The sequence below is a fragment of the Astyanax mexicanus genome, chromosome 14, assembly GCF_023375975.1.
Source record: "Astyanax mexicanus isolate ESR-SI-001 chromosome 14, AstMex3_surface, whole genome shotgun sequence".
NCBI lineage: Eukaryota > Metazoa > Chordata > Actinopteri > Characiformes > Acestrorhamphidae > Astyanax > Astyanax mexicanus.
In genome coordinates, this window is record NC_064421.1 from 22,741,613 (window position 1) to 22,753,744 (window position 12,132).

General features: G+C 40.1%; 1 protein-coding gene across 2 annotated transcripts in view; it reads right to left on the reverse strand.

Annotated features, from left to right (window-relative positions):
- The window catches only part of jmjd1ca (jumonji domain containing 1Ca), a 59,817-nt gene that overhangs the window by 24,325 nt on the left and 23,360 nt on the right, over window positions 1–12,132 (reverse strand). For both annotated transcript variants that reach the window (XM_022672850.2, XM_022672849.2), the window contains exon 3: window positions 8,236–8,349. In XM_022672850.2, coding sequence (XP_022528571.2) covers window positions 8,236–8,349 — 114 coding nt within the window. The remainder of the gene's footprint in view (window positions 1–8,235; window positions 8,350–12,132) is intronic.

The following is a 12,132-nucleotide window of genomic DNA, read 5'->3' on the forward strand; positions in this document are numbered from 1 at the left end:
GCTGCTTCATTTGATTGGTGGGAAACACAGATGCTAACATTTTCTGATCTTTCTATCTTTTAAGCCCTAGCACACACACACACACACACACACACACACAGGTGAATAAACAGTCATTAATTTACACACACACACACACACACACACACATACTGTACACGCAAACATGACAAACACACATACTCATATATATTAGCACTCTGTGCACTGAAACCCATTCCTGTACACACTGGTGCACACTCATACACAAATCCACCTACATGCACACACTTACGTTAACAGCCTCTTTTTCCTCTAACGACCCAGACTAACACACATTCTCATTATCTCACTCAGCACTTGTGTGCGCACCACATACACACACACACACACACACACACACCTAAGATAAACATGCAGCTGCTGACAACCTGACTGTACCCCCCAACCCCACCGCCCCCAACCTGACTTCAGCACACTAGAAATACTCCACCATTTTGGCCTGGAATTAATCAAACTAGCAGAGCTGTGGAAAAAACAGCCCTGCCCACACATACGCTACTCTACTGAGCTAATACAATTTACAGCATGCAGCAGAGCACTAACACTTGCTGATACTTGGCATCAGCTCTGGACTCAAACAGCACTGAAGCGCTCCTCCTTGGCATAAACATCATAATTTAACTCAAATTAGCAAAACATGATATATGAACTACAGAATGATATTAGCAGAGTCAAGCTGCTTTTTAAGGGTGTTTTCACACCCGCACTTTTCTGTCTGATAAAATCTGACTTTTTAGATTTGTTTTAACCCTTGGTGTAATTCGTATGGACAGGTGTACATCAGTACAGTAATTGGCATTAACCAGTAGAGGTTTGTTAATGGAACACAAGTATATATTCTATATAGTATAGAATATATAGTATATATTCAGTAGGACAAACAAGGTGGACAACAGCTGGAGTAGATAATGCTAGGGAAGGGATAAGGCTGGGAAATAAATAAGACACCTAAAAACACTAATGAGAAGGCAGAGACAAGGGAGGGACAAGACTGAAACAAAATAGTGTCATCTAGTGGCACGCATTCGTGTCAGTAACTGCTTCATGGTATCAGTGTATAAAAAAACACTGTTATTGATGCATTGATCATTGTTCACCAGGTACACTTTTCATACACATAGGATGTTGCTACTGCTCACAGACTTCCATGACATTCATTCTTATGTCAACAAACACAAGTAGACACAATGGTTAATACTGATGTCTGCAAAAAATATTGAGGTCATGTCTATATATTTTACTAAAAGTACCCTTGAGAGGAAGTGGTTTCGGTCTGGTAACAGGCTAACTCTGGAGCGGTTCACTTGTGGTGAGAATGTGATCTGATCTTGTACTCTGCAAGTTTGAGCTTCACAACTCTGCAGGTGTAGTTTAATTTGCTCTACTATATAAATGCCATCTCTGCATTTGCTTCATGTTATATCGTACATAAATATGCGTTATATATGCACTAATCAATTATAAGCATCAAATCGAGTTAAGATTTTCTCAGTGTGAAGTGAGCTTTTAAACCTATTTACCCAACATATTCTTCAGATCAACTGCAAAAACGGGGGTTCAAGATCCCAGTTTTTACTCTGTGAACTTTTGGTTCCTACCCTGTTTCATTCCTAGTCTCAAAAATGCATATTTGCACATAAAGAGGGAATAGTTTTTGAATTAGTTTTGTGAAAAAAGTAAAAGCTTCATTAGCCATCATGCTAACTGGCCACGCTCATACAACCCAAAAGTGTCAATGTAAGCAGCTGTTAATATACCAACAAGAGTCAAACTTATAGCAAAGCCCGCCTTTGTGAACGCAGAGTGAAGCAGAAAAAAGTAAACAGAGTTTAGTCTAAAAATCTGATATCAATTTGCTAGTCTTGGCCATCTTACAATGTTTTCTTTTCCAATACACTGCCCCTCCAGGCTTCTGCATTATGTAGTGCACTTAAAATATTAAAATGTGCTTAACTAAAGTCAATCACAAATTCACCGAACTGCGCACTGTGCTCAGGTCTTTCTCGATCAATTCTTAAGCACAAATCTCAAGTCACGTTAAACATGATCTGCAGCGCTAGGTCTGCTTGAAAACATCCACACTGCAACCAGGAAGATCAATGTTCCTCACAGGATGCAAATACCTTCTGGCATGTCTAACCTCAGACGGGGTTATCCGCATTTTAAAATGATTATCTGCCTGTGGAGCGTGGCAGACACTCTCAAACAGCAGAGTTACACCGAGCTTCACACGCTGGTGCAGCTCCATCACTGGAATAACTCTGCAGATTACAGTTTACAGTGTGATTTCAGTGTAACCCACAGCAGGCACAACTGAAACCTAAAACACATCACTGCTGGGATAATCAGTCTAAACAGCTGTGTTCTCATCAGCATGGCCTTATTTTTTAGAGACACAATAGAATAGCAAATGAAAATGCATGTGTTTTTAAACAGGAATATACATGGGTTGTTTGTGTGGAAATAGTTTGTTATTGAAACACCATAATTAACAGAGCAGCATTATGACTTTAATTCACTATCTAAAATTACATAATCCAGTACAGTTTACTAAGCCAGTGAAATAATTACTTTCATACACAGTTAGCTATTTACTATTTAAATTTACCATATGTTTTATTTAAGGTGTTACATTAAATGCTGATGCTTTAAGAGTATACTGTTATATATATTGTTATAGTTTCATTGTATCGTATATCTTATGTAGCCATGTCCCTAAAGTTTTTGTCATATTGCCCAGTCCAATAGTCCAACACAACAGGTTACAACTCTTAATGAAGGGGGGTCAGCAGACCCTGCATGCAGAGATGATTAAAACTGTTTGTTAGTTGTGGTTTTATAGAAGAGATAAATATCTGAAAACTGGACTGGGCAGTGAACAATCTGAGGGTTGCGTTTTTTAATCTTCCCAGTTCCTGGGCAAACACCATTAACTGGCTATGAAAATGATATATAGTGTGATCAATATTTTGAAATGAGCCTGACTGACACAGTTATCTAATAAGTAAATTGCTTTGACATCTCATTAGCATGACTCTATAAGTAACCTTTTCCCAAATGAATCCTGTTTGTATTTATCTCCACTGAGCTGATACATACACACACACATCAGCCTGGAGCAAGAGAAACTGCTGCCAGTGACTCTGAGAGAGATCAGGCAAAAGAGAGAGAGAGAGAGAGAGAGAGAGAGAGAAAGAGAGAGAGAGATGATAAAGTAATATCAAAGAATGAGAATGAGATGACCTCACTCTACCACTCTGCCAAACCATCACCACGGCAACACAGCCAAGAGAGACAGAGCGCTGATCCAACTATTGCATCAGGAGAAAAAGAGAGAGAGAAGGAGGAGAGTGTCTGGAAGAGAAGAAGAGTGAGAAGCAGACAAATACAGGGGAAAGAGAGAGAGGGAGAAAGAGAGAGAGGGGGAGAGAGGATGAGCTAGATTGTCAGAGAGGAGAGAAAGAGAGGAATGAAGAGAGAGACAGATCAGATAGTGAGAGACGAAGAGGCAGAGAGAGACAGATCAGACAGAGTAAAAAAAAGAGTGAGTGAGAGGAGAGGTGTGTCTGTGTGTGTTTGTCTGTCTATTCACATTTATAAGAGAAAGATAGCAAGCCTGTGCACACACACACACATACACACACAGAAACACACATATCTGCAAACACACGTGTGTGATGAATGAACAAGGAAAAGAGGGAAGTGGGGGGGGTGATGAAGCTGTGTATGGAGTGATAGAGATAGAACTAAATGAAGCCTATGAGGCTTCATCACATTTGAAGAGGAATGGGAGGGAGAGAGGGAACTAAGGAGGCTCTGTCCGTGTAGTGTGTGTGTGTGGTGCTGTGTTTTCTAATCAATGTCTGATTAAAATAGAGAAAGAGAAAAACAGAAGAAAAGAAAGTATATAGAGAATTAAACAATTGAACACAAGAAAGAGGAGCAGCAGATGCAGAACAAAAGACAGAAGGAGACACAACAAAAACAGGGAAAAAGAGAAGGACAGAGTGAAGGATGAAGGTGAGAGAGAAGGGGGAGAGGGGGAGAGTGAAGAAGTGGTGAGGTAATGACAAACAGAGGAGGGAAAGTGAGAGACAATTCGAGACAAGAGAGAAGGAGGAAGAGAGATGAAGAGACAGAGAGAGTGCTCATAAAAATCAATGAAAGTGTCTGAAGAGAAAAGCCTGTCCTTCAGTAACCTGCCCCTGACACAGGACTGAACACGGCATCAAAGACACTAACAGAGAGAGAGAGAGAGAGAGAGAGAAAGAGAGAGAGAGAAAAAGAGAGAGAGAAAATTAGATGTGAGATGGAGGGGAGATAAAGTGCTAAAGTGCTTAATGACAGACTTTGAAATGAGAGAGAGATATAGACAGCGAGAGGATGGGAAAAAAGAGAGAGAGAGAGATAAGGTGATTAAAGGTGTAGGTGTCTGAGTGTAATAAGGCTGTGTGAATGTCTGCTGTGTTTGTGAAACAGAGAAACACAGGCAGTTTGTCCTCATAAACACACACACACAATGACTTTTGTGTACGGTAAGTTATTGAATCTGTGTGTCTGGCTCTGTGTCTGCATAGTGCATGTGCAGACATTGTGTTTGTGTGTGTGTGTGTGTGTAAGTATGTGTGTGTGTTTGACTGTGTTAGTGATATCCCAATCCAAACCAGTAGGAACAGCACGTTTGAACCAGAGCAAATCATACCTTCGTTCTTGGCCAAGGCTCACTTTTTTTGACATTAATTGACTGAAGTGTTTTAAAGAACTGGGTGCTGAATGGACAGGTTGGCTGGTCAGAAAAGATTTTATGGTACTAAACTCCCTATAAAGTTTTAAACAGCCATTTTTGACTGTGATATTTCAACTTAACAAGCAAAAATCAGTTTAGAATGTCTCATTATAAGCCTTGTGAACTTTTATGCAGAATGTCCAGTCATTTCATATTAAATGATGTATGTTCATATCGTATTTAAATGTGTCCTTCCGCTAAAATTCACTTTTTCTTGCTCTTTCTGAAAACGAGTCGATCTGGAAAATCACCTGTGTCTGCGTCAACCCGTAAACTAGTATTCACGGCTCGCCCACCTTAGCTCGTGACCGCACAGAGGCAGAGCTGAAGCCAGACAGCGACAACTTCTCGTCATACAGGAGCTAACGGTATTAGGAACAACATGGCAGTTTGTTCCTGTGTTATTTTGCTTTGCCCAGTAATTTAGAGCTAAGTAACAAATGGTATCATGTAACTAGGTTTACATAGGATCTCCGGTGGATTTCGTGTTTTAACTCTGAGACTAGGTCAGAGGCTGCACTGCACTTAGCAGGGCCTTAGTAATTGCAAAGACTGTTACTAGTGTAAAAATGTCTGTTGTCTGTCTCACTGCCTCCTGGTGTTGCAGTGCTGTTAGCCAATCAGAGGCAATATGTGTGCATGTATGATGGTCTGTAAAACCTCATGTTTTCAAAACAAATGAAAGCAAAAGATGAGCAGACAGAGAGGCTTTTGGAGTCTAATGTGAGGTTTGGGAGAAGGTGTAATATTACTTGTTCATAGTAATACAGAAGTAAATGAAGGTCTTCTCAAATATAGCAACGTATGTGTGTCTATGTGTATTAGGGAGGCTGGGTGTGTGTGAGTTTGTGTGTGTGTGTGTGTGTGCTGTTCTCCAGCTTCGGGGTGGCTGACTCACAGCAGAGTCTCTTTCTCACCACAGCCTCAAAAGGGAAAGTGTTCCACACAGGCTAATGGAAACCACTCTGCCTGCTTTTCCCTACACTAAACCTAAACCCTCTCACACACACACATTCCCATTTCCACTCTCTCTAACACATCCACACAAGCACTCATATTCTTTCTCTTTTACTCTCTTTCTGTCTGTTGTTCTCACCAAAATATACACATGTTGAGAGGGAGTGAGAGCGAGAGAGAGAGAGTCAGAGAGACACAGTCAGACACAGAGAAAGTGAGTGTAAGAACAAGAGACAGAAAAACAGATGGAAAGACAAGAGTCGGAGAAGACAGAAAGAGTCTGAGAGAGAGTGAGAACAAGAAGAGAGAGAGTAGGAGAGAGAGCATGTGGTTTCCTAAAAACAGCTGCACTCTTCCCGTTTCGGCTTAACAGGTCAACAGTGCTTAACCCTTCCCTCACACACACACACACACACACACACCATTTCTCACCCCTCACATACACACTCACAATAAACCAGTGTACACTGCTTGCATACCTTCACAAACACACACACACATACACCTTACACAGGCCTCTTACCATGTGCTAAGTAAAAACACAGCTTTAAGTTGTCAAGGAAACGGCAGTAAATACACACAGTCCCAAGCCTGTGCTCCAGCCCCCCCTTCCTCTCTCTCTCTCCCTCTACCTTTACTCTCCCTCTGTCTCTCTTCCTCCGCTCCCTGTCTGTCCTCGTTTCTCCCTCTGCTCAGTAATTCACTCACGCCTTGAGCTCAGAACAGCAATAGTAAGTAGGAAAAGAAGCCTAAAAGAAAGCATTGTGAAGTGCAGCGGCTCTGACAATACAGTACAGCAGAAGAGAGAGAGAGAGAGCAGGAGTGGGAAAGAGAAAAGAGGAGAACAGAATAAGAACAAGAGAGGAAAAGAGAGGAGAGGAGAGGTAAATTGTTATGATTGTTTTTTCAAGGTTTTTTTTCCAGAGCCTTCAGAATTGCAGTGTTCAGAACACATTAGTGTCATGTGCCAGTGCTGTATCCACAGTCACACACTCAAACCTCACTCACTCTCTCTCCCTCTCCCTCCCTCTCTCTCTGCCTTTTTTTCTCTTGTCTTTTTCACTCACAGCTTGCTTGCCCACCACAGCTCCCCCCTCTCTTGCTTTCTTTTCACACATACACAGACACACACACACACACACACACACAGATGAAAGAGCGGGACTCTCCCTTTTATCATCCATCCACAGGCATCAGAGACTGGGAGTGATGAAATGATGCAGCAGTGTGTGTATGTGTGTGCGTGTGTGTGTGTGGTGTGTGTGTGTAAGAGAGGGTGTCAGAACACTGTTTCTGCTCAGCACATACTGTATTTAAACTACTTCACAGTCATGATGTGTTTTCCCACTTAAAAAAAAGCCATTTCATACCATTGTTAAAAATAAACAACAGAATTAGGGTCTTTAAAGAAAGGATGATTCAGACTAAATTCTCCAATGAGATGACACTCAATATTAGTATTAGTCATATAATCATTAGTAAAGTCATTAGTACAATGGATGTCCAACTGAGCAACATGGCTACTACTGGCTTTTAAACAAGGTCCATTTAAAATGTGTTTTAATGTTTAATATTAATGTTTTCATTTTGATTTGCAGCTTTTAAGCTTTTTTAAAATGTGTTTTTACTTTTTGTTTATAATTAACAAGCAAAAACCTATTTTTGCCTCTTTTTTTAAAATAAGAGGGTTTGATTACTCGTTTACACCCGGCCACTTCATATGACGATTATCTAGGTCATTTGCTGATAATATTTTAGCCACATGCATCGGAAGCTAAATGCAGCTGTAGTTAGACTAAAAATTAATGTACATAAAAGTTGCTGTTGTATTTTTGTTTTGAGCTAAATCTCATGATGATAGTACCAAAAGAAATTGCAAAAAAAAATACAGTGAGTTGGCACTTGAGATTTTTGTGTTACAGAGATCAAAGCAGGCAATCCAGTATGTCTCTACAGTCTCTACAGACTCACACACACACACACACACACACACACACACGCGCGCCACAAAAATGCTCCATAAAAGTGTCAACAAGCATCATGCTTTTCTAAGCTCTGCAAGGGTGACACTAATAACTAGTCTCGCCTGATCCAAGATTAAATACTCAGTTAGAACTGGTTTTCATACTGCAGCGCTTAAACAACTATAATATTATATCAACACACAAGAAAATCCTTTCAAATCTGCTAAACTTACTCCACATTAATCAGGCTTATTAACCTGACTTTGGTTGTTTTGATTGGATTGTTTTGATGTGCTTCTTTTAAAATCACTACAAATATAATCACGTACTGTATTTTAAATGTCTACCAGACAGAATCCATGTTTCCATAAAGGAAACTATTTATTCTGTTTTATATTTTAGACTTTTCTTTCAAAACAATCCAAGGCAACTAGACAAACAGACAAAACCATCCCAAATTAAAGCAATAAACCCTGGCACACAGACCTCAAATGGACGCAGCTCTTCTTGCTCTGTGTAGAACTCCAGTTGTCGATCAGACACAAACTCCACCACTGACATCTCACCCACTCTGTCCTGGCCAATCAATGGCAGGAAAACCTGAAAGACAAACACAACAACCAATTGGTCCTTAAGTTCAACAGTTTATAATCACAAAAATCTGAAAAAAAAAACAGATCTTAGCTTATCTTAGAAAGCTATGTTTATTACAGTAGATAAATGTAAAAAAAGGAAAAAGGCAGAGCTTGTTTTTTAAAACAGTAGTCTTAAGGTTTGGAGGCAGGAGTTGCCACAGCAGAAAGTGGGTAGAACACCTTGCAGTGACTACAGTGACAGCAAAGCGAAGCACAGTAACACTTTGATCTTCCATCTGCACATCTCTGTTCTCTCCTTTCCCCATCTTTCTTTCTGAATTTCCCTTGTTAGGTTACTTTTCACTTTCCCACAACACACTCACACACACACTGGAACAAATACAGAGTCGGAGACAGAGAGAAAGGCATTCAATAAACAATAAACAAGTACACACTCACACATACACACACTTCTCTACACCTGCCATTTTGCTGAGCTGTATACTACAGCCTGTACCAGCTGGTGCAGTACTAATGTGTGTTTGTGTGTGTGTGTATGTGTGTGTGTGATGAGGCATAGTGGGGTCTTGGCTGAGTTAAGCAGAGTGTGTGTGTGTGTGTGTGTGTGTGTGTGTAATGTGGGATAGTATTGGAGTAGAGCAGCTGTCTCGTGAGAGATCACAGTCAGATTGTCATTGATTTAATCCCTTTCTGTATGCACAGCTTCTATTTATAGATATAGTAGGACAGTGCAGTCAAACTTTCCATGTCTGATAGCTTGGACAGTGTGTGTGTGTGTGTGTGTGTTATGCAACATAAGAGTTTTCATCTCTCTGAGGTACTCAGAAGTGAAATTCAATCTAAATGAGGACACAGTGGTGTGGGGCGTGTGTGTGTGTGTGAGTGTGTGTGTGTGTGTGTGTGTGTGTGTGTGTGTGTGTATGAGTTACTGTGCTCATGGGTGTGAGTTCATAAACCATGAGCTGGAGGGTAAGGGGACAAACAGTGTGTGAGCTATTTTTAGACCCCTCCCTGCACACGCGCACACATACACACACACGCAGACACACCCACACACACACACACACACACTGCAGTTCAGAGACTCACTTCTGTCAGTGAGCCAGACAGATGTAGACAGAAAGAAAGGACAAACAGCCCCAGCACAGCCATTACCTAACATATCATTCTAAAACTTAACACATTCTCATTGGAATATTGTTCACTAATGCACAATGATGAACTACTTATGCAGAAAAGTAAAACTATTTAACATTTACACATTCATCTTTCTCAGGGATTCAAAATCAAGTAACTAAATATAGGGCAGACAGAATATTAGGATGGAAGTAAACAGATATATAATCAGTGTGGGCAGTACTCAGGGTTCAGCTTAGCATGCATTAAACATGTTTACACCTTCTGCATTTGATCCCCCTTTAAGAGGTGATCCTGGTCCAGACTAACTGCAATTATTCAACTCTCTCATTTGATAACATAGTGTTGTCCGAAACACTCCCACCTACAAATCAATCAATGTCAATTATAAAGAGATGCAGTCCACACAGATGTTAACTATAAGTAATAGCAAAGTTCTTTAAATCACTTAATAAACTGCCGCGTGAGAACTAACCAGACAAAATATGCAAATTGTAACATAACATGAACCTTGGTTCAGACTTTTGTGCAGATTTTCAGGTTTGAAAACACACTTAAAGGAGTACTCCGGTATATAATTGACTTTTGGTGTACTAAAACATGAAATCCAGAAATTTTAACAGTTTGTCCATACACCCTTCAGACTGGGTGACACTGGGCATAATTTGCCCCGATAAATCCTTTCTGCCACCATTATCCAGGTTAAAAATAACTCCACACCTGTTTGCTAGAATCTGGAGAGCCCTATGAGAGGGTATGTAGAGTCCCTGTAGCGTAGCAGCCGGTGCCAGGAGTAATGGTGGCGCTCGGAGCTCAAGCTCGCATCATAGGATGTAAGCAGTGGTTTTAATAAGCTTCTTGTGCATTTTTTAAAGTTATTAATGCCTCGTTTTAAATGTTAGGGCTCTCCAGATTCTAGCAAGGAGGTGTTGAGCTACTTTTTATCATGTTTAGCTACACCAAAAGTTAATTTTACACCGGAGTTATAATATATATACACTTACTGACTAAAAACACCAAGGAGTTGTTGGAATCAAATGAAACTTTGAGTGAATGTTATGTTGATAAAGGTTAATTACATTAGATCAAATGGAAAATGGTAACAACAACATATGAAAATATATGAACAAACCAAACAGCCTACAGCTTGTCCAGGCATATTTAACACATTTTTAGAATGCTCACGTGTGACTATGTGTAGTACTTAATTATGACCATGTCAGTGCTGCTGTTTGGGAGCTAAAAGAGCCAACTCTAATTGATTTGCTGAGCTGACCCAGAAATGCCTACCACTAGCTGAACACACATAATAAAGTAGCAGGTTACTCAGGTCAAAATTAACTCTTAAATGGTACACAAAAATTATTGTGTACCATGTCCTGTCTTGTGTACGTAACATTTTTTTAAAAAGCCTAAATTTATTGCAGTACTTTTGTACTGGCTTTCCATTTTTTTGGTCTCAAGGTAAGTGCTTGTTCAAAGAGAATTGGCCTAAAGATCTAATAAAAAAGCAGCATGCATGCAATCAATTTCAAAATTCTCAATGAAGCGCCTAGAAAAAAATTAAGCACCCTCTTAGTAGAAGGACCACTTTTCCAGCATATCTACTCATATAATTTTAAGCTGATGACTTCATATGGCACTGCATTGTGACACTTTTCACATACTCATACTTTTTTATGATTTCATCATAATTTTTATACATGTTTTCAGGTGTAATTTAAAGTAGGCCTGCCACAATAAATACATAATGGACCATTGCAAAATATATGGAAACAACCTCATTTATTTTTGCTGACCTCAATATTACACAATGTGTTTACTTAGTGAGAAGAGGACATTAAGTATGGTGACTCACAGCGTTTTTATTTCACTTATGTTTTGTGTATTTAGGATAAAAGTGGATGCAAAATATGTGGAAATACATCAAATGAAAGAAGCATATATTTTATATTGTTTATTGTTCCAATGCAAAGCCACTGGGAAGGTGGGAGATGCACCAAAATACCTGCATACAACTGAGAGACACTGCAGCTATATTTAGAATGCAGCCCAATCTCATTCTAATGACATTCAAATTCCTCATGAAGGGACAGCTCAGAGCCAGTGAGAACTGCTCCACCCTGAGTCAACACACACACACACACACACACACACACACTCTCTCTCTCTCTCTCTCTCTCTCTCACACACTCTCCCTCTCTCTCTCTCTCACACACTCTCTCTCTCTCTCTCTTACACACACACACACACAAATGAATCTTGTCACTCAAGTGCATGTTTTATCAGTAGTAAGAGGAAGTGTATGCACGCCAAACTCATATAGGATCATAAAAGCAGATGTGAGAGAACTGAATCTCCTGTGCTTTCCATTACTCTCACTTTCTCTCTTACTATTTACCCTCTCTAGCTTACTCTCTCCTCGTTCCTCTCTCTCTCTCTCCCCTCTACTCCCTGTCTCTCTCTTTTACACACATACACACACACACACATACACATACACATACACATACACACTCACACAATCTAGGTCACACACCTGCTGAAGCATGGCCATACACCCACACTCTTGGCAGAGCTCACAGTGTTGCCATGGTTTTAGTGTGTGTGTGTGTGTGTGTGTGTGTGTGTATGTGTGTGTTTATGTGTA